Source organism: Megalobrama amblycephala, linkage group LG19 (genome assembly GCF_018812025.1).
Source record: "Megalobrama amblycephala isolate DHTTF-2021 linkage group LG19, ASM1881202v1, whole genome shotgun sequence".
Taxonomy (NCBI): Eukaryota; Metazoa; Chordata; class Actinopteri; order Cypriniformes; family Xenocyprididae; genus Megalobrama; species Megalobrama amblycephala.
In genome coordinates, this window is record NC_063062.1 from 27,163,581 (window position 1) to 27,187,083 (window position 23,503).

Below are 23,503 nucleotides of genomic sequence, written 5' to 3' on the forward strand. Positions count from 1 at the left end.
AAGAGCTACACATATCCAATATACTGGTTTACGTTCATTTAAGACATGACCGACTATGTTTATAAGGATACTCGCAGAGACGGGCATTTTTATATCATTTCGTGTGAATTAGAAATGAAAGAGTACTTAATGGCAACTTTAGCAAAACGTTCTTAGAACATATTTTTGTTAGCTGGGTAAGAGTTAAGTGTCATACTGTACATATATTATGATTCAATTATGTTTTATAATACCATATCCAATTTGCTAAATCATTCTTTAATTACAATTGTGCAGTGTGTCCAAAATGACATGTACTTGTAATTAATGTGTACTTGTGATGGCCGTACCATAGGTTGGCAAGACCGGTTGTTCCATTCATGATTTTAGGTTACAGAAGATGCTCACGAGCACCCCCTTTGTACCCACTATGAAATTGGGACTCGGATAAGAACCACAACAGTTTAAAGGTATATTCACATTTACTATTGTTAGGCAAATTTTTGTGGGCGAAATCCAGACATTTCAATAGGAATTCATGCCATCTGAAATTTCAAGTAAAGGAAGAATATGCAGTAATATGCATAATCTCTGGTATCAGTTTCAATATCTCTTGTGTGGTTTGCCTCACTTTTTATATGTAAAAGAGTTACAGAATCTAAACAAAGAGACCTATTCGTTAATGCCAACATTAAACAACATTCAAAACCCATTTTACTTCCACACTGAGAGAAACATTATATTCAAAGGAAAAAAAAACACAACAACCTTTACCACATTGGCCAAAAAGGCAAGTTATTTCAGATGTAGTTCAAGTAAATACATTATGATTATGAAGACAAAATTTTTGTTCTTTGGAATAACATGCACAGTGATAATGATGATGATGATGATCTTGTACATTACTATAAGTGTATTAAGAGTATTTAAGTAATCAGTTAATTGAAAACATGACAAAACAGCATGGGCCACATGTCTGGTATTTTATATTTATAACATGCAACATAACCAAAGATCTAGATGACACTGGGCAAGGGTCAGTCTAAAAGAAGAACAAATCATTGGCTTAGCAAAAACACTCAGGCCTCAGACTGATTAGTGGATCCAGATGGTGGTAGGGAGAATGCATTCTTGAAAGGATATTACTAATAATGAGCATTGCTAGAGGGAGTTTGGGAACCATTCAAAACCTTTAATGTTTCAAAGATGCTCTTTTCCACCTCTAGCTTTTCTGCTCCTGTAGTGAGTGTACACACCAGGGGAGCTATGTCTCTAACACACTCCAGACCACTACAAACACTCACATCATACCTCCGACATGACTTTAACATGAGACCCCTGTGTCGACGCAGCTACATACTAAGGAAACACAAGATTTCATGGTGAGACATTTACACAGCTCAGCAAAATGTTTTAAAGAGACTAAATGATTGTACAAGCAGTTGCCTGTTATACTGAGAAGACCAGCATGCTACAACTAGCCTGCTACACTAACTTAAATGTTTAGTTCACCCAAAAATGAAATTTCTGTCATTAAGTACTCACCCTCATGTTGCCCCAAACCCGTAAGACCTTTGTTTGTCTTCGGAACACAAATTAAGATATTTTTGACGAAATCCGAGGGTGTCTGATCCACACATAGGCAGCAACAACATTGCACCTTTTGAGGTCCAGAAAGGTAGTAAAACATTGTTAAAACTGTCGACGTGACTGCAGTGGTGCAGACGTACACACTGAAGCTCTGCAACAAAAAATAGCGTAGCAGTATGACAGGGGACAGATGAATTTGTTGAATAAAGTCGTTATTTTTGTTTTGTTTTTTTGCACAAAAAGTATTCTTGTCGCTTCATAATATTAAAGGGTTAGTTCACCCAAAAATGAAAATTATGTCATTAATGACTCACCCCCATGTTACGGGTTTGGAACGACATGAGGGTGAGTCATTAATGGCATTTTTGAGTGAACTAACCCTTTAAAGGTGCCATCGAACGTTTTTTTACAAGATGTAATATAAGTCTAAGGTGTCCCCTGAATGTGTCTGTGAAGTTGCAGCTCAAAATACCCCATAGATTTTTTTTAATTATTTTTTTTAACTGCCTATTTTGAGGCATAATTAGAAATGCACCGATTCAGGCTGCGGCCTCTTTAATTACTCGCGCTCTCCACCCCCTCCCGAGCTCTCGACTCTATCATTGCATAAACAAAGTTCACACAGCTAATATAACCCTCAAAATGGATCTTTTCAAAGTGTTCGTCATGCAGCATGTCTAATCGAGTAAGTATGGTATTTATTTGGATGTTTACATTTGATTCTGAATGAGTTTGAGGCTATGCTCCGTGGCTAACGGCTAATGCTACACTGTTGGAGAGATTTATAAAGAATGAAGTTGTTTTTATGAATTATATAGACTGCAAGTGTTTAATAATGAAAATAGTGACGACTCTCTTGTCTCCGTGAATACAGTAATAAATGATGGTAACTTTAACCACATTTAACAGTACATTAGCAACATGCTAATGAAACATTTAGAAAGACAATTTACAAATATCACTAAAAATATCATGTTATCATGGATCATGTCAGTTATTATCGCTCCATCTGCCATTTTTCGCTGTTGTCCTTGCTTGCATACCTAGTCTGATGATTCAGCTGTGCACAGATCCAGACGTTAATACTGGCTGCCCTTGTGTAATGCCTCGATCATGGGCTGGCATATGCAAATATTGGGGGCGTACACCCCGACTGTTACGTAAGTTACGTACGTTCTGAAGACAAACAAAGGTCTTACAGCTTTGGGATGACATGAGGGTGAGTACTTAATGACAGAAATTTCATTTTTGGCTGAACTAACCCTTTAACTAGCAACATTTACTTCGTCAGTTAGGACGAGCTAAGTATTGCTTGTGAACTACATGACTACACTAGTACACCAGTACTGACAATTAATTACCAGCCTTGACCAGTGTGAAAATGCATGATGGTAACTAGCAAGTCATTGCTGAAGTCAAGCTGGTCATGGTGTTCTTTACTTACCATTCTAAATGTTTGGATACATCCAACTACAATGCAGTAGGTGAAAAAAGTATGTCCGAATTCACAGTACTCATAAGAGCAGGCAAAAAGTACCAGGATGACCTACATATGATGGACACTTTACTATCCCATGAGGTTACGGTCCCATGAGGAGGATTAGTGAATGGCAGTGACGTGACACAACTGATGCTGGTAGATCACGTGGTAAAGGCAACATGGCGACTCCAGTACATCCAAATTACATTCATACTACACAAATTCATACTATATAGAACATACTTTTGGTGGTCGTGAAGTAGGACTAATTACTTATTCAAAATAAGTACCTACTCAAGAGAGTATGCGATTTTGGACGCAGCCTTTGATTTCCATAAAGCCTGGCTTGAGCACTAAAAAGGACCATGAAATTGTAATCTAATCACAGTACCAATGAAGTAGTTGTTTTTATGAATCATTGCTCCACCCTTCCATTTGTTCAGCATTTAGAACCTCTCGATGGTACCCCACAAAACCTTACCTCACCCCACTTCCTGTTTCATGGACTGTGAAGAGGTCACATGTTATTAGTTCTCTGTGAACCCAAGGGAAGTAGGATCGGGGTGGTGTTAATGAGAGAAGGGGAAAGGAGACTGATTAGGAGACAGACCCCAAAGGGAGGCTTAAGGAAGGACGATGTTGAGCTATTAAGTTCTAATAATCCTGTTAGCTGGACCTCTGTAGTTGCTCTGCTAAAATACATGGCACAGGCAGAAACCACAAAACTTAATATGCTTATACTGTAAATGAAGACCCATAACTGACTATTACTGTAAGTTAAACCAAGTATCATAATGAGTCATGTCAACTACGGCAAAGAAATGTAGGCCACTAATTCCTCGAGAGCTGGAGATCCTGGTGCTGTCCTTTTGTCCTGTGCTGTGTAATGTAACTTTTAAGAAAGGGTGAGTTGGGTAAGTGCTCTGTTTTCTGTCTCTAGTGCAGGTTGGATTCAACCCAGAGGTTCTGCTAACTCGTGTATCAGCTTTCTCTTCCCACTCAGCCCTCTAGAGTGCTGGGGTGGTACAAGATGTAATCAACGGAGGCCTGAGAGTTTACACGATGCATGGGGCATACTGAAACCTAAACATATCAATGCAAGCGGCCTCACTGCAGTGGTCAGGCAATTGTTGACTGCACCTCGGGCTCAAAAACCTGGGCAACTGTTGAGTGGAAGTTGTCATGACAGTTTCACAATTGAGAGTTATGTAACCAGTTCTTGGACAGACATGATGGTCAAGCAGCAAGCCCAGTTTTAAGACAATACATTTCATTTAGATCTCAAACCCCGATCAACAGCTGAATAATACAAATTAAAGCCCAAGAGGGTCCTTCTTCAGCCAAGGCAATGTTTTGTGTTGGCAAGAAGCAGAATGTTGAATGTAGAAGTAGAATGTAAAAAGTAAAATCAGGAACCTCTCCGTAAACAACTGTGGCATGACTGGATGGATATAAACTGGACGGATAATGTTTAGCTTGTTAAACAAATAAGTATCTGAGATCTTTGGTAACTGTTTTCATAATCTGGGATGAAGAGACTGAACCATTCAAGGAAAAAGGCTGAGGGAATCGCTCTCTACTCTAATGTCTGGCAGGCTGTGCTGTTGTGATTTTTTCAATGCCATGCTCACAAAAAATGATCCCAACATGTGATAGTTGTGTTTACAATGTACCAGGCTGATATAGAGACGTCTGTAAAAAAAAAAAAAAAAAAAATTCATTAAGCCAATATTTAAATATCTAAATGGGCATTTTTTGGCCAGAAGAAGCTGACAAAGTAGCCTCTACCAGAATTTAAGTAGTCAAAAGACTATTTATAACCTTCCCCCTGTGGAATAAACATGCCAGGTGACCCACTAGAATGCAAAACAAAAAAATGACACCCTCAAATGAAGTTTCTCAGGTGACCTTTTTTTAGAGGGCCTATCACTTGTAGCTGCCCTACAGTACAATTTCAATTATTCAACCATAGGAAATGTAAAGTAGATATGTTACAAAATACGAAGATATCCAGTTATATCCTTATCTCTAACATGATCAAGCTATACCAACAAAACATAACTTTTTTAATTTTTCAGTATTTATTCTGTGTCTCAGTTAGAAGGCATTTACAATACTGCTGTCCTTTGGCTGACCCAAACTATATGACAATGAGTTGAGGTCAATGTAAATTTGACCACACTATTCCCTAATGTAGCCATGTTTGTTCTTGGCCTCTGATGGCCCTGGCCAAAGATCTCCCAGACTGACCCTTCCTTAATGACAGAGTTTCAACACAATAAGTAGACCCACACCAATCAGATCTTTATCTTTGATGGGCAACAATTTGTGTGAGTGGAGTGTTTGAACAGCTGAGATGAGAGTGTATTTTGGCACAGACAACAGGTCAAATATACCATCCATTCCTCATTTGATGGACCATCTCTTTTTAAAAAAATGTGAATCTTAAATTCAAAAAGCTTTGAATAACATGCACTTAAATCATTTTAGAAGAACAATGAATGTAATAAAGTTTGCTTCATTGTGGGCGTCTCAAATGACCCATTTAACTGTGGTTTTGAGACCAGAAACCAGAACCACACACTGTGGGCCAGGAAAACCACAAGTCATCTACACTCCACCGATGCTGTGGGTGGCACATTAGTGCTGTTGAAACTAAATAGTCATTGGTCTGTGTGTGTGTGTGTGTGTGTGTGTGTGTGTGTGTGTGTGTGTGTGTGTGTGTGTGTGTGATTATTGTTTTTAAAGGCACAAAGGGACTGCTTCGCTAATTACCACAAAGCCAATGAGGTGCAGGGCCTGGAAAGCACTGAATCATGGGGAATATGATGGTTTTATACCTTCCATGACTCACCATTCTTTTCTATTGCGTAATCGAACACAGCACACGGTGACAGTGACTTTGCCAAGTAGAACGTGTTCCTGGATCAACATCTTTTGTTGGTCCTGGAACAATATCCTTGTCAAACAAACACAGCCCTAACCCTAACAATGCGCAAACCAGACGAGAAGCACAGTGCTGCGTCACGTCTAAGACAACTCACAGGTATTGCACAATGAATGCGCACGTTCTATTGTCAGTTTGTGGTCAACAATATTGAGTAAAAATATTATGTTTAGAGACATTATGAAATGTATGAATTATCTTCTTCGGCGCTGATTTCCACATTTTGTCTTTAAAGATTCTGAGGTTTGTGGCATATATTTCTGATGAAATGTGATATATTTATTTACTGAAATGTGTTGTGACCTGGTAACTCCAGTAGGTGGCAGCACACGATTGTGAATGTAATCACAACAGGCAAATGTCTACATTTATTAGGCCTACACATTTTTCCTATATACACTATATTGTCAAAAGTTTTGGGACGCCTGCCTTTAGTTGCACATGAAATTTAATGACATCCCATTCTTAATCTGTAGGGTTTAATATGGAGTTGGCCCACCCTTTGCAGCTATAACAGCCTCAACTCTTCTGGGAAGGATTTCCACAAGGTTTAGGAGAGTGTTTATGGGAGTTTTTGGCCATTCTTCTAGAAGCGCATTTGTGAGGTCAGGCAGTGATGTTGGCGAGAAGGCCTGGCTCGCAGTCTCCGCTCTAATTCATCCCAAAGGTGCTCTATCGGTTTGAGGTCAGGACTCAGTGCAGGCCAGTCAAGTTCCTCCACACCAAACTCACTCATCCATGTCTTTATGGACCTTGCTTTGTGCACTGGTATGCAGTCATGTTGGAACAGGAAGGGGCCATCCTCAAACTGTTCCCACAAAGTTGGGAGCATGAAATTGTCCAAAATGTCTTGGTATGCTGAAGCATTAAGAGTTCCTTTCACTGGAACTAAGGGTTCAAGCCCAACCCCTGAAAAACAACCCCACACCATAATCCCCCCTCCACCAAACTTTACACTTGGCACAATGCAGTCAGACAAGTACCGTTCTCCTGGCAACCGCCAAACCCAGACTCGTCCACCGGTTCGCCAGACAGAGAAGCGTGATTCGTCACTCCAGAGAACACGTCTCCACTGCTTTAGAGGTCTGTAGCTATTGACTCTGCAGAAAGTTGGTTACTTCTCAGCTTGGTGGCCTACCACTTCGCGGCTGAGTTGCTGTTGTTCCCAATTGCTTCCACTTTGTTACGATACCACTAACAGTTGACCGTGGAATATTTAGTAGTGAGGAAATTTCATGAATGGACTTATTGCACAGGTGGCAACCTATCATGGTATCACGCTTGAATTCACTGAGCTCCTGAGAGCGACCCATTCTGTCACAAATGTTTGTATAAGCCGTCTACATGCCTAGGTGCTTGATTTTATACACCTGTGGCCATAGAAGTGATTGGAACACCTGAATTTAATGATTTGGAGGGGTGTCCCAATACTTTTGGCTATTTAGTATATGTTTATACTTTATTTAATCTGTAAAACTATGAATGTAAAAATAAATGTATCTTGCAGCACAGGGAGAAGTCAGTATGTTGATTTATGATGATTAGGGACAAATATAATAGAATAAAATTTAATAGAAAACTATGTTAGTGGCATGGCAGGATTTTGAACAGTCCTAGCTGGGTGGCGTAGACAGAGGCTGACTGGCACCTCTGGTGTGCAAACACTCAGAAGACAATGTCTTCCAATTTTAAAGACGTGGCGCAGCATGGCGTTTCTCATCTGGGGGTGCGATCCCTTTGAGTCCTAGCTGTGTGCCGCAGACAGACGCCAAGCGGCACCACTGGTGTGCGTATACTCATAGAAAACAATGTGGATGACGAGAAGCACATATTCGAGCATGATTGAGAGAAAATGCACCACAAAATGTACCATTAAACACAAATAAATGCTCCAAACGAGCCAGGTGTGAAAACGCCCTAACACAGCATATCTGGTTAGGACACAATGGGTGAGATATACTAACAGCTTGCGCCAGCGCAAACCATTAAAAAATTACTGTCGGACATGCTGTGCAAAATTAGCACTGAAAAGGCGTAGACTGAGTTGTTTTTGCATCTGACCTTATTGCATATGCATTTGTAGGAGTTTCCCTTTCAGGCGCAAAATTTATGGGAGGAGAGTATTTAAAGTCCCTGTAAAGTCATTTTAAAGTATGTGTTCTGAGTTTGTCACACCTCAGAAAAATGTGTTATTAACCACCCAGCCAAATTTGAATGATTAAAAAAATGTGCAAGTAAATGAAATAAGTTATCAAAATCTCGAAAAAATAGGCAGCGCTCTCTGCTCTCAAATGCTGGGGGCGTGTCCGCTGTCGGACCACACCCACTCGCGAGAGCTGCCGTCTCAACTGACTTATCTAATGAGTCAAACATACTAATGCATATAAACAAAAGAATCACGTTAGAGGGTTGCACATTTTAGTAGAGTTACTGTGGACTACCTACTAATTATAACATGAGCACACACGACAACTTACACTCGTTGGGCGCGTACTGCCGGACTGTTGTCGAGTCGACAAATGACGGTGCCGCGAGACGGGAGGATGAAGGCCGGGACGGGAGAGACTCTGTCTGGCCCCATATGTCATCGGTTATCGTCGGGACGGTAAGAAGGCCGAGGCGGGAGGGGGGGCAGAGGTCTGTTCAGTCACATTCACCAAAAACAGCGGATTATCTGTGAATCCCAGCTGTCTGATGAAAGTTTGTAAAATTATCCGGTGTAGAACGATCACTTTAGAATCCTTCATATCATCGTTTTAGGAAATTTAAATAAGGAGACAAGCATGTTGTATATTATAACAACCATGTAATATGCATTTGCGTGACGAAGGCATAACTAGCTAAATGTGCAAAGGGCTGTATAACTGTAATGACACTCGAGATTGAGCGAGTGAACCGCTGTAGAGTTAGAGGCGGCGCCACGCTCGGTGCGTCATCGACAGTTATATAGTGTTAGGGGAGGGGCTATGCTCGGGGGACGATGTGCGTCATCAGACCCCCGTTATAGCTCCGCCCAAAAAATCCTGAGCAGAGACTTGGTGAAAAACTGTTTAATGCTCTAACTTCACAATTAAGCATTACACAATTCACAGACTTTGTAATGTGTTTCAGCAATACATTTGTAACATTTATAAAGTGTTTAGAAAGAATTCTCAGAATTGACTTTACAGGGACTTTAAATGAATCACGCGACGCGATTTACTAATGTTTACGCTAGTCAATTTACTGGTATTTGCGCCATTATTTAACGCCCAAAAAAGCATATCTTAACCCATTTTGCAACATGGCTGCAATTGTTGCTGCTAGGAGGAGGCATCGCAGAGAACGGAGAGCGTGTGGTAGAAGGGAGAAAATATTTTCCACCCATATTAATTTCTTTGGAATGTCAGAGGTTATCCGAACATATCATTTGCCAAGCCATGTTATTTTCAATTTGCTCAGCTCTGCTAATTTGCACTGCTCTTGGTAGATTGCTTGGTCATTATGTAAATGATTCGATTGTGTCTGCGTTCTTTCATTTGTGCGTCCGCAATGATCACGCACAAAACTTGCTACTCCCATTGGCGCATTAAAGGAATTGCACTCTCAAGCTAATTTGAACCGTTTAGTAAATCTGGCCCAATGTGACTGTTAGGTTCCAGCGTACTCTGCTCCAAAATCTTTTAAGAATGTTGTTCCAGGACCAAAGGGGATGTTGATCCAGTATCATGTGGCACTTGGTAAAATCACCATGACCCAGAGCACAAAGCCATCTATGATAAATACAAACCCATGCCGTGTTAGTGACCTGCAGTGAACCCTCCCTCTCCCAGGACGCCGTCAGACCCCTACCTGTCAGCACGCTGCAGGTGATAGCCTCTGTGTGTTGGGCCAGGAGTTCAGCTTTAGCAATGGCAGCCAGGGACAAGTAACTGGACATGTTTCTGCTCAGCTCTTGGTTCCCTTGCTGTAAGAACCGCACCGCCACAGGAACCGCTAACACCATCACTGGAGTCCTGTTGTAATTCTGGGAGAAAAAAAATCAACTCAAACTTAGACCTGCATCTAAGGTCACAGTTTAATTCAATTAAATGTATACAGTTTACTAGTTACGACCAATACAACCTTTTTTAAAGAACGTTCCATACTGCAGACTGAATTGAGAAGCTCAATTCGAAGTTTCATTCAAATAAGGCAAAATCAATGTACCAGCGTGTGCTAATTCCAAATGGTGTACGCCAAGATCAGTGAAAAAAAAACTTTAATAGATTCAGAAAATTATCACATAAGGGTTAGCTGGCTGCTTAGTTATTTTAATAAAAATAATAAAAAATAAGAAGAAATGCTATATAAGGCATGGAAGGCAGCAGAAAACATTTCAAAAGATCAAACTGAATCCTGCCACAGAAAGTAGGCTATGTTAATGTTCTGCTGCCCCCTAGAGAAGAAGATGTGAACATGTCAGGTTGAAACAAATCAAACATCAGATGGATAATCGTTTCATCGATTGAAATTGGAAGTTATTTTATTATGAAGGATTAAGTTTTACACAATTACATTCGATACATTTGTTAAAATTAAATAATAAGATTCATTATGTTTAAATCCCACTAGTTTGAATGCCATAATTAGTGAATTCTTCAAAAAATGCAAACATCTAGTTATACCATAAAGTAGACATGATATGAATATGAATTTCATTACTTCTGGAGCAAATTAAGATATTTTTTTCCCCTTTACTGTAAAAAAAGATGTCGATTCATCTTCTTGCCTGAAGGGAAAAGGTCCTTGAATATCAGAAATAAAACTTTAAAAGGCATGACGTAGGGCAAATAACTTCCAAAGACCCCAAGCTAATTATAAAACACCCACTTGAATATGTGACTGCTGCTCAGATCAAAGAGCCCTTCCACAAATAGTTCTGAAGAACTCAGGCATAAGACTGTTCAAGCTGCAGTTCTCTAATGAATACTGATCTCCACCACTACCCAGAATGCATCGCTCTAGCTCAGCCTCTCTCTAAGCCCTGCTGTAAGATTCATGTGCGGCTCATTATGTAAGTGAATGTGTGCGTGTGTGTGTGTGTGTCTGTGTGTGAGAGAGACAAATACAAAAATAAGAGGGAAAGTCAACAGAGAGAGAGAGAGAGAGAGAGAGAAAGAGAGAGAGAAAGAAAGAGAGAATCAGAGAGAGGAGTCACTGAGTGAAAAGACGTGGGAAATCCATTGGAAGGAGAGTGAAGCAAAAACTGAGAAGCAGCTAATTAATTAGCAAGCTAATTGCAGTTGTCAGGCATGTCAGTTCCATTTTGAGACATGCCACTTGACTCCCTGAGAATGTTATTATTGCCTCATAACTGACAAAGCGGTTTAAATATGGACCCTTTCACATTTCCAGGGTTCTCAGAAGCAGAAGTTGTCATAGTTGGGTAAACTTCTATGGTGGTGAACAAGTTTTCATTTGCTCCAATAGCAAAAGAAAAAAAATACAGCATTTAAACAACTTTCCAAAAAAGTAAAATAATATTGAGAGATTATGGCAGTGGGAAGAGAGAAAGATGACCATTTTACTTTCACTCCCTCAGCAATTGTATTAGAAACACCTTAGTGGCAGTAGTTTTTTTTTAATTCATTATCAAGGTAATATAAGACAAAATATAGTGTACAAAGGTAAAAAAAAAAGAGAAGCTTTTCTACATTTTCAACGTTAAAGACTCCCTGCAGTGTAAATCAAGTTTTAATGTATATGTATATTACCATGCTATGATGAACTATATGCCTTTCACCACAGACTTTCTATGATGGTTAAAGCGTTTCTAAGGATGCTGATTTTTAGAAGGCAGCTGTCTGACTCGGAGATGGTGAAAGGGAATATGTTTGTGTAACATTAGCAACATGTTATTAGATGTTTGATAATGTATTCAAGCCAAGAGCTAATCATATCCATTACCGTTTGTAATGTGTCTGACGTTGTAGAGAGCGATACATAAAGTGTATTGCTATTCTGATATACTGACTGTATAATTTGCTCTTCCTCTTCTTGAACTGATTCAGTTTCTGGTTCAAACATATATGGCTGAATTAAACCAATATTTCCACTTGTCATTGTGCAGCATTGACTACAGTTGACCGAGTGGATCAGGTAGTCCAAGCTGGTGTGAGTGAGTGGAGGCGGGGACTAGGTTGCATATTCATTGATCTGCATATACTAAATGCAGCAATGGTATAGAGTTACATTCAAGCTATTTTAAGGCATGAAGAAATTATTTTCACAGAAAAACGATTCAATATGTCATTTTGATTATTAAAGATGAGTTTTAAGGGATACAATTAGTGACTGCAGGGGGACTTTAAAGGTGCCATCGAATTGAAAATTGAATTTACCTCGGCATAGTTGAATAACAAGAGTTCAGTACGTGGAAATGACATACACTGAGTCTCAAACTCCATTGTTTCCTCCTCCTTATATAAATCTCATTTGTTTAAAAGACCTCCGAAGAACAGGCGAATCTCAACATAACACTGACTGTTACGTAACAGTCGGGGTGTACGCCCCCAATAGTTGCATATGCCAGCCCATGATAGAGGCATTACACAATGGCAGCCAGTATTAACGTCTGGATCTGTGCACAGCTGAATCATCAGACTAGGTAAGCAAGCAAGGACAACAGCGAAAAATGGCAGATGGAGTGATAATAACTGACATGATCCATGATAACATGATATTTTTAGTGATATTTGTAAATTGTCTTTCTAAATGTTTCGTTAGCATGTTGCTAATGTACTGTTAAATGTGGTTAAAGTTACCATCGTTTATTACTGTATTCACGGAGACAAGAGCCGTCGCTATTTTCATTATTAAACACTTGCAGTCTGTATAATTCATAAACACAACTTCATTCTTTATAAATCTCTCCAACAGTGTAGCATTAGCCGTTAGCCACGGAGCATAGCCTCAAACTCATTCAGAATCAAATGTAAACATCCAAATAAATACCATACTTACACGATTAGACATGCTGCATGACGAACACTTTGTAAAGATCCATTTTGAGGGTTATATTAGCTGTGTGAACTTTGTTCATGCAATGATAGAGTCAAGAGCTTGGGAGGGGGCGGAGAGCGCGAGCAATTAAAGGGGCCGCAGCCTGAATCGGTGCATTTCTAATTATGCCTCAAAATAGGCAGTTAAAAAAATTTATAAAAAAAATCTATGGGGTATTTTGAGCTGCAACTTCACAGACACATTCAGGGGACACCTTAGACTTATATTACACATATATTATATATATATATATATAATTGTGGAAACAAGTCATCGCAGTCTGTGAGAAGGTTCCACTGTGATCACAATTAGCGTCAACGCAAATTCAAAAACGGAAGTAAAAAGTGAGCGTGCATTTAAAAGTGATTTCAATAACACTTTCAGTTTCGGGTCAAATTCTCACTATTAACTAGCTGCTTATTAGCAGCTAGTCTCGCGTAGCCAGACCTTCAAACTGATGGCAGAAGGTTTGAACTCTATCACAGCTTTCGTTGGCTAAGGACCGCCCAAAAGGACATTTGACTGACATGTCAAGCAACCAATCAGAGTTTGTGTTGTTCCACATCATGTTTAGGTGCGTGAAAATGAAAGTCGATGTCCCTACAATAACAGACCAGTACAAGTACAAGTGTGTAAAACACGGTAAATTAACCTCCCTATAAATAATTTGTAAGCAAATGAAATGATACACATTTTTTATCTTTGGGCTAACATTCACATTAAGTAATGAAAACATTATTTCTGAAAGTTATCTGAACGTTCAATACGTTCGGATGTTTTGAATGTTTTAAAAATGTTTTTTCTTGGTTAAGCAAACATTAAGGGAAAATTCCATTTTATCATTTTGCAAACATTATGGGAATGTTACTTTTGAATGTTCTCTGAACATTCTGAAACTAGTAGTAACATTTAAAAATGTTAGACAAACATCCAACTAAAATTTTTCAGAAAAAAAAGTATAGACAAGTTTTTATGCTAAGGTTTTTAGAACATTATTAAAGACTAGATAACTTTGAATGAACATTCTATTAATGTTACTGGATGTTCATAAATGTACAGAAATCATTAGTGTACTTTAGCGTTGCTCCCACCTGCAAGATGCAGCTGGTGATGTCGGAGGCGATCTTGGCATGAGGTGTGTCTTCATCTTTGCCCTGCGGCTGGAGGTTATGTTCGAGACAAGACTCCCATAATGACACAAGAGCTGCTCCGTGCCTCTCAATCGAGCCTGTCTCCCTGATCGCTGTAGTGATGCGTGTGATGCAGATCTCCACCACCGCCTGGTCATTGTCATTGGTCAGATAGTCCTGCAACAAATCACATAACTGAATGAAAGAGTGTGCATTTAAAGCTCTGTTACATACAAATTTGCAGATGCATATGAAGTCTGTGAAATATGAGTCACAATAAGCTCAAAGACTTGTAGAAGCAAGATAAAATGGCATGGTTGCTTCACTAAATGTGCTTTTATCTCACGTTTACTTTTGTTAACACTATCGGTTAGGTTTAGGGTAGGCGAATTCGGAGCAAATTCAGACACTGAGTGTGCCGGAAGGGCTGCCGTTTTGCATAGTTTGTTCTTGCTGTTTAATAATTATTTGAACCTTTGCAAGCAAACTGGCAGCTCCAGATGAAAAGATTAATCTTAAACTCTGTCATGAAATTTATACCTATATGATATTACGCTGTAGCCATACTGGACCAGCAGTTTGGAAAATGGATGGATGGATGATTCAGCTGCAGACGCCATCCTCTGGTCAGACGCGGGAATTCATTCAGCGAGCGACTCTCAAAGAACATTGTGGGTATTCTCTAACCGTTGAGTGTGCATCTGTTGCACACTCGTTATTGTGGTGCATTGTGGGATTGAAAGAGTACACTCAATAATGTCCACTATGGTTTTGGACACCACTACAAATGGCTATACCCTCAAATATATTCAAGGGTATAGGGTGCAATTTCAGACACAGCCTTTGTTCATGCTCTTTTGTTGCCATGGTTTTTGATTTGCCCTTATGCGTCACACCTGTGTCTTGCTAATCATTTAGTTTAGTCCCTAGCATATTTTTAGCCATGTTTATCCGTGTGTTTGTTCCCAGACTTTTGTTGCCTGAAGAAGAGTAATTTTGAGTTTATTTTGATTAAAGAAAGCTGCTAGCAAATAGATCCAGCACTTTTATTTACGCCTTTTTGCAACCCCTTGCTGACACTTATTTGGTTTTGTAAAATTTAAAACATTATGGTTTGATTGACATTCATGCATTGACTATTAAAGGTGCCCTAGAACGTTCTTTCACAAAATGTAATATAAGTCTAAGGTGTCCCCTGAATGTGTCTGTGAAGTTTCAGCTCAAAATTCCCCATAGATTTTTTAAATTAATTTTTTTAACTGCCTATTTTGGGGCATCATTAACTATGCACCGATTCAGCGCGCGGCCCCTTTAAATCTCACGCTCCCTGCCCCCCGAGCTCTCGACTCTATATACATCGCATAAACAAAGTTCACACAGCTAATATAACCCTAAAATGGATCTTTACAAGATGTTCGTCATGCATGCTGCATGTATGGATCGGATCATGTGAATATAGTATTTATTTGGATGTTTACATTTGATTCTGAATAAGTTTGATGGTGCTCCGTGGCTAAAGCTAACATTACACACTGTTGGAGAGATTTATAAAAAATGAAGTTGTGTTTTTGAATTATACAGACTGCAAGTGTTTAAAAATGAAAATAGCGGCGGCTCTTGTCTCCGCGAATAAAGTAATAAACGATGGTAACTTTAACCACATTTAACAGTACATTAGCAACATGCTAACGAAACATTTAGAAAGACAGTTTACAAATATCACTAAAAATATCATGATATCATGGATCATGTCAGTTATTATTGCTCCATCTGCCATTTTTCGCTATTGTTCTTGCTTGCTTACCTAGTCTGATGATTCAGCTGTGCAGATCCAGATGTTAATATTGCCTGCCCTTGTGTAATGCCTTGAACATGGACTGGCATATGCAAATATTGGGGGTGTACATATTAATGATCCCGACTGTTACGTAACAGTCGGTGTTATGTTGAGATTCGCCTGTTCTTCGGAGGTCTTTTAAAGTCGGCATGAAACGGAAGTTGTGATTGTCTTTTCTTCTGTACTGTGACGTCTATCCAAGTGACACGGCATCTGAAAAGAGAGGGCGGGACTTGATTTCGTCCTTCGGGAATTGATTGGAAGTTGGGCGTTGCTAACAAAATGGAGGCAGATATGAATTACTCACTCCGAGCACTCACGTTACTGTAAGAGCTGTATTGAGGATGACGAGGACGGTTAACGGCACTAAACAGCGAGAGAGTCTGACTGACTGACTGATGGTGCGTGTCCGTTGGCGCGGAGCAAGTGGTTAAAAGAGCGAGTGTTTTTGGTTCATTCCTATGGAAGTTGAGCCGCGCATAAATTAAGTGACGCTCAACTTCCATAAGAATGAATCTAAAAATGCTCTGGTTGCTTGCTCTGCTCCAGTGGACACGCAGCCTGACTGACTGAGCGTGTCGCAGGTTCCTTTCCATGTTTACTGTACACCCCAATGACTGGCATCAGCGGTGGTTAATGCATTAATCTCTATAAAGTGAAGCACAGCATTTACCCCATACGTCACTGCAAATCCTGATAGCTCCACCCTTGCACCATAGCATGTGACAGGAAGAGACGATGAGTCGTTTTGAAGGGGGATGGGTGGTTAATGATTTTGATTAAAGATTATGAGGGCACATGAATTTTAAAAAAATAATGAAGTTCACGGATAAATTATTGATAATAAATACTACAATATTCAAAAAAAAAAAAAAAAATAAGAATTGTCAATTTTGATTTCATGCCGACTTTAAACAAATGAGATTTACATAAGAAGGAGGAAGCAATGGAGTTTGAAACTCACTGCATGTCATTTCCATGTACTGAACTCTTGTTATTCAACTATGCCAAGATAAATTCAATTTTTGATTCTAGGGCACCTTTAAGTTACAGTTTGTATTCTAATTGTGTGCTATACAGTATTTGCATGTAAACAGCTTCATTTAGATATCTGAAAACATGAGGTATCATTAAGCAAGAAAGTTTGGTAGAAAATATTTTCATCTTTGTAGAGTGGCGTGTTTGGAATGATAATGTTATGCAAGTGACTGTGAAAAGGAGGACAGTGTAGGCCCTGGAGAGAGAAATACATGAGAAGAGAGAATGAGACGAAGAGAGAACGAGAGAAGGCTACCCCTGAGACGCTGGTTGAGCCCAAATCTGTTTACAAAAGCCAGCCAGAACAAAGAAGCCCAACGAGGCAAGAAGAACTGGCTTTAGCACACTCAGTGACACCAAAATTCCTTTAGAAGTTCACTTATTTAATTTTAAAATACACTAAATGAGGAAATGAGGGGTCACCTTATTCAAATTATTCAAATATGCAGTGCTGACAGGGTCAGTGATCAACCAAGACATGCCATATGCTCTCTAACTTCACTTTAACAGCATAACATCAGCCAGGCATGTGATCGGCTAAGGACAAAGAGAAAAGAAAACGTGTTTTTTCCCCCATTCAGTATGATTATACAATAATAATAATTAGAAATAGTGGTAGTAGTAGTAGCAGTAGTATCATCATCATTTAAATGATAAAAGATAAAAACAGATAAAGAAATATTTAGTATTTAATAATACTAGTACTTTATTTTACAGAACAATAGTAAAATTACAAACACTTGCCAAGTGTTAATTTTGGATTAATTAAATTAACTGTAAATGTACAATTGTGTAAGTTGGTGTTATCAAAAGTACCAACTTCGGTACCAAGTCGGTACTGAAATTTTAAAAATGTGACGATACCAGCATTTCCCCCTGGTTTTCTAAGGGAGAAATGCTGGTATTGTAGATTCGTAAACACCTCTGATTGGCCATTATGTTCACGTGCTCAACAGATATGTCTGTGATTGGCTACAATGATCAACGGTTCAAAAACATGTTGTACAGTAAATAGACATCTGTGAAGCTCTTCAGCACTTACATAGATACACACGGGAACGTTTGAAAGCAGTTATCTATCGGCAGATCTGTCTATCAGCAGATATATTAGGGATCAAAGAGCGTCAAAGTTGTCTATTTACAACATGTTTTTAAAGCATTGATCGTTGTAGCGAATCACAGACATATCTGTTGAGTGTGTGAACATAATGGCCAATCAGAGGTATTTAAGAACCCCTCAAAATGGTAGAGGGGAATATTTTACATTTCAGTACCAACTTGGTACCGAAGTTGGCACTTTTGACAACACTAGTGTAAGTGTACATCACAGTAGAATTTGGTGTTTTGACATCATTATTAGATTAAAACAATGTGACAAAAACACCAAATGTTTAATGTCACGATTGTTACCATTCATTTGCATTAGTTTATATCCATTTGTTCGCTGTTATGCATTCATTATCCAGCGAAGTTGCATAATTAAACTGTATTCTCATCATGCAGCGACAGAAAGATAACAAATCAGAAATGTATTTGATTTAAGTTCTTTTCTTATCAGCACTGTAACACATATTTTCATTAGATAATCATCACGTTTTCTAAAATAGAGGCAAATAATGTGTGAAAATATACATATAATAGACCCATGCTATGCCTTTGTGTGTAAAGATGGTAATTTTTAAGCATAACTGTTTGGATTTATATGAAATGGTAACACTACAATAAGAGTCCATTTGTAACATAAGGTTAATAAAATTACTGTTCATTTTTGATTTCAACATTTACATTTTAACATTTTAAAGTTGTCTCTTACATTAGTTATAATGCACTATGAATTAACATGAACGATCAATGTATGATTAATATATTAGTATTTTTTATATTTAAAAATTACAATAAACATTTAGCCATTTTTTAATTCAAAGAAACAAAATGTAAGAAAGAGTTAAAACTGAACACAATCTTACTGCTCAAATTGTGTATAGAACAATTTTTAATAATATTTTTTTGCTCCTTTTGTATTTCACATTTACTTGTACTTTTACTTTCAATACTTAAGTACGTTTAATATAAAAAAAAAAAAAATACTTTTCGTACTTGAGTACAAAAAATATCACATACTTTAAAACTTTTACTCAAGTAACATTCTAAACAGTGACTTTAACTTCTACTAAAGTCATTTTCTGGTAAGATATCTATACTTTTACTCAAGTATGGTTTTCGAGTACTTTATACACCACTGCCAAACCGACACTCGACACCCTATGGCCAAGTAGCACGTCCATTCTGCGCCTACGTATGAAATGATGAAAATGCCTTTCCATACCAGCAGGTGGCAGTAGCTGAACAGCCAATCAGAATGATCAGATGGCCTGACTGACCGACGATGTCAAATTGGCCGAAAAAATCTGACGAGGACCAACTTCAGCCGACGATGCAGAACACACTGAGAAAACTTAGTCGACTCGGCCGATGAACAAAAACTGCCCGACGGCCGACTGTCGGCTTGGTGTGTTCCAGGCTTTAATTGTCATATCACAATGACAACAAATTTATTTATTATAGTTTAACTAAACATCTCTTGAAGGAACTTTTTCAATAATTTCATTCCAGGTGTACCAGATGGTTTATATTGGCTTTGGAAGTAATTTTTTCTCTTTCTTTTTGTCTTCTAAATGAATGTCTTTTTCATTCTCCATCCTGTTTACTTTATGTTTCTTCAGTAGTATTCATATAATGTCCTTATATATAATTTAATGGAAAACTGTGTGAGTGGCACATCAGGAATCTGTAACAAAATAATGTAAACTAAATTGACAGTTATCACATAACTAAATTATGAACTAACTAGAAATATTGAAATGTTTGGTACAAAAAAACATGAGCAACATTCTACGTGGACCTCGGGGGAAAAAATGATTAAAAATTAATTTAAGAAGGTTGTCATGCATCTGCTATTTTGAGGTCAGTGTACACTCACTGGAGAACAGGATATGACTTTGATTTCCTCCAGGGCTTGCGAAAGACAGTCTTCAATCTCGCTGTCATCCAGAGAGAAGAGATCTCCTGCACGGGACAGGTCTCTCTGTCCCAACACTAGACGGAACAGCTGGTGCATTCTGGGACAGGCTCAAGCTTGAGCACGCTGCCCCTGCTGCCCTGTGTTATCACAATGACTTGACATGCTCTTGAAAGTGGCAGGGGAAGCGCCCAGTACATATGCATCAGACCAACACCAACAACCTGAGACACAGAACAGAGAAAGGGAAAGTTTGAGAGAGGAAAAATGATTTAAGGAGAGGAGACAACTACGAGGAAGATAAATTAAGGGAAAAAAGGAGACAAGAAGGAGAAGAGGGAATGAGAGAGAACAGAAAAATACACCATTTCATTTAAACTTCACTGATCTTTATACATTTTTAATGAAAGTCAATTATATACAAACTTTTTTTTTTTTTTGTCTGAAAAGGAAGACATTTATTTTCATTATCAATTTTATAATTTATTGAACTGCAGCACAAAACCAACATCACACAAGCAAGACTGCTGCTACTCTATATCAGCACAACAGTGATTCACCAGTAGGCCGCAGGTAATCACAGCCGTGCCAATATTCAGAACAACAGCACGACTGTGAGTGATATTGCTTGAGTGTGTCTATTACTATTTATCTTATTGTAGGCTATATAATTCTATATCATTTTTCGGGCATCAGGCTGCCGCTATCAAAATGCCGGAAATTGAAATCGCTTTTCACTTTCGCATCCGTGATCAAGCGTATTCTGTGTATAGCATTTGGTTCTAAAAGTGTGGGCCGCGGGAGATTAGCAGAAGGAAAAAAATAGAAAGTGTGAATAGCAGTAGGTGCTCTGCATTTATAAAGCGGCACTAAACGGCAATTCCACTTAATAATTCTTCTTCCGAACACTGACTTGTCTGAACAAGCCTGACAGAAGTATCTCACCATAGAAAAGCATTTTTTAAAGGTTTAAAGGGGGGCGTGAACAATAAAGTTTGAGAACCACTGGTGTATAGGGAGTGTCGGTACTGACCACACATTTTACAAGATATTTGTCAATGACACTCAGGATCTGTTACACACCAAATCCTCCAACATCGAGCTGTCATCTTTCCTTACTCTTGTCAAGTAATAGACCTTATGCACCAAAGAAACAAGCGTGCAGCCCTCTTTTAAATTTTGTGTTTGAACTTCCATTTTTGCTGTAGCTCTGTATATTTCTATGGCATCACTGTCGAAGAGTAATCAGCTAGTGAAGTGGATTTATTTATTGTAGAGTTAACGAAAGTTATCATGAGCATTGTAGGTAACACTTTATTTAGGGTCTTTTAACTAGTTGTTTATTAACATGCATATTACTAGAATACTGGCTGATTAATAATTCTTATTAAGCACATAGTAATATCTTATTCTGCATGACCTTATTCTACATGCTTAATCAGTGAAAACATTCAAATAAACGGTAACACTTTAGTATAGGGAACACATATAAACTATTAACTATGACTTTTCCCTCAATAAACTCATAATTTACTGCTTAGTAATAGTTAGTAAGGTAGTTGTTAAGTTTAGGTATAGGGTAGGATTAAGAATGTAGAATAAGGTCATGCAGAATAAGGCATGAATATATGCTTAATAAGTAAGTACTAATAAATAGCCAATATTCTAGTAATATGCAAGCTAATAATCAACTAGTTAAAAGACCCTAAAATAAAGTGTTACCGAATAAACATTCGAATCAGTGGTTCAGATTGCCAAAGTCACATGATTTCAGTAAACAAGGCTTTCGTTACGTCATAAGTGTTTCGGAATTTCAATAGTTCACGTGACTCTGGCAGTTTGATACGCGATCCGAACTACTGATTTGAAACAAAAGATTCGTAAAGCTTCGAAGTAGTGTTTTGAAATCAGCCATCACTAGATATTGTTGAAAAGTCGTTATTTTGTTTTTTGGCACACAAAAAGTGTTCTCATCACTTTATAATAAGGTTGAACCACTGTACTCACATGAACTGTTTTAAATATGTTTTTAATACCTTTCTGGGCATCTGAAAGTGTTAATCATCTTGCTGTCACTGAAGGCCTCACTGAGCCATCAGATTTTATCAAAAATATCTTAATTTGTGTTCTGAAGATGAATGAAGGTCTTACGGGTGTGGAACGGCATGAGGGTGGGTAATAAATGACAGAATTTTCATTTTTGGGTGAACTAACCCTTTAAAAAGAATGGTTCATTTATAAATCTGTAAGATCTTACCTTCATGCTGTGGAAATACAAACCAGAAGACAGCACTGAAAAGAGGCAGGGCTACATGAGGTCTACAAGTGAAATCTGACTCCTGCTGCACTGTGCTGTGACTTTGCCAGCTAGTAGTTGCAGCTAGTAGGAAGTCAGGGAAGGTCTCATTTTGCTTTTTTATAAATTTCTGGATTTCCACTATCAGGGCAATAATTAAGAAGTTCCAATCAACTAAACATGTTACAAATCTGCCTGGAAGAGGACGTGTGTCTAAACTGTCCTAATGTGAAGTGAGGAGGAAAGTTTGAGTGGACAAAGACTCTCCAAGGATCACAGCTGGAGAATTGCAGAGATTAGTTGAGTCTTGAGTCTCAGAAAGCCTAAAAAGAATTATCAAACAGCACCTACATCCCCACAAGATGTTCGGGAGGGTTTCAAGAAAAATCCTCTGCTCTCATCCAGAAGCAATCTCCAGCATATTCAGTTGTCAGATAAGACTGGAACTTCAAACGGGACCGGCTTCTATGGTCAGATGAAACTAAAAAAAGAGCTTTTTGGCAGCAAACCCACCAGATGGGTTTGGTGCACACATGGATAAAAAGTACCCCATGCCCACGGTTCAATATACTGCTGGATCTTTAATGTTGTGGGCCTATTTTTCTGCTGGAGGTCCTGGACATCTTGTTCAGATACATGGTATCATGGATTCTATCAAATACCAACAGATAAAAAATCTAAACCTGACCGCTTCTGCTAGAAATCCAATAATGGGTCATGGTTGGATCTTCCATCAGGAAAATGATCCAAAACAAACATCGAATCCAACACAAAAATGTGTCACTGAGCACAAAATGAAGCTTCTGCCATGACCATCTCAGTCCTCTAACCTGAACCCTAAAGAAAATGAGTGAAGTGAACTGAAGAGAAGAAGCACCAGCATGGAGCTGGAATCTGAAAGATCTGGAGAGATTCTGCATGAAGAAATGGTCTCTGATCTCTTGTCAGGTGTTCTCCAAACTCATCAGGCATTATAGGTGAAGACTCAGAGCTGTTATCTTGGCAAAAGGAGGTTGCAAAAAGTTTTGAATAAAAGGGTGCCAATAATTGTGGCCAACGTGTTTTGGAGAAAAACATTTATTTCATAATGTAAGTTTCCCCCCACTTTCAATTATTTTCCTTTAATGAAAGGTTATAATTTTGTGAATTTTTTGAATGATCAAA

The 23,503-nt window shown here is 38.5% G+C and overlaps 1 protein-coding gene across 5 annotated transcripts in view; it reads right to left on the reverse strand.

The window, feature by feature from the left end:
- Positions 1 to 23,503, reverse strand: part of veph1 (ventricular zone expressed PH domain-containing 1) — a 149,277-nt gene that overhangs the window by 102,024 nt on the left and 23,750 nt on the right. For 3 of the 5 annotated variants that reach the window (XM_048168269.1, XM_048168272.1, XM_048168273.1), the window contains exons 2-4: positions 20,005 to 20,332; positions 14,111 to 14,326; positions 9,828 to 10,002 (exon numbers count right to left, since the gene is read on the reverse strand). In XM_048168269.1, the coding sequence (XP_048024226.1) occupies positions 9,828 to 10,002; positions 14,111 to 14,326; positions 20,005 to 20,142 (529 nt within the window). In that variant the 5' untranslated portion in view covers positions 20,143 to 20,332. The remainder of the gene's footprint in view (positions 1 to 9,827; positions 10,003 to 14,110; positions 14,327 to 20,004; positions 20,333 to 23,503) is intronic. The other 2 variants (XM_048168270.1, XM_048168271.1) reach the window with 1 other exon arrangement.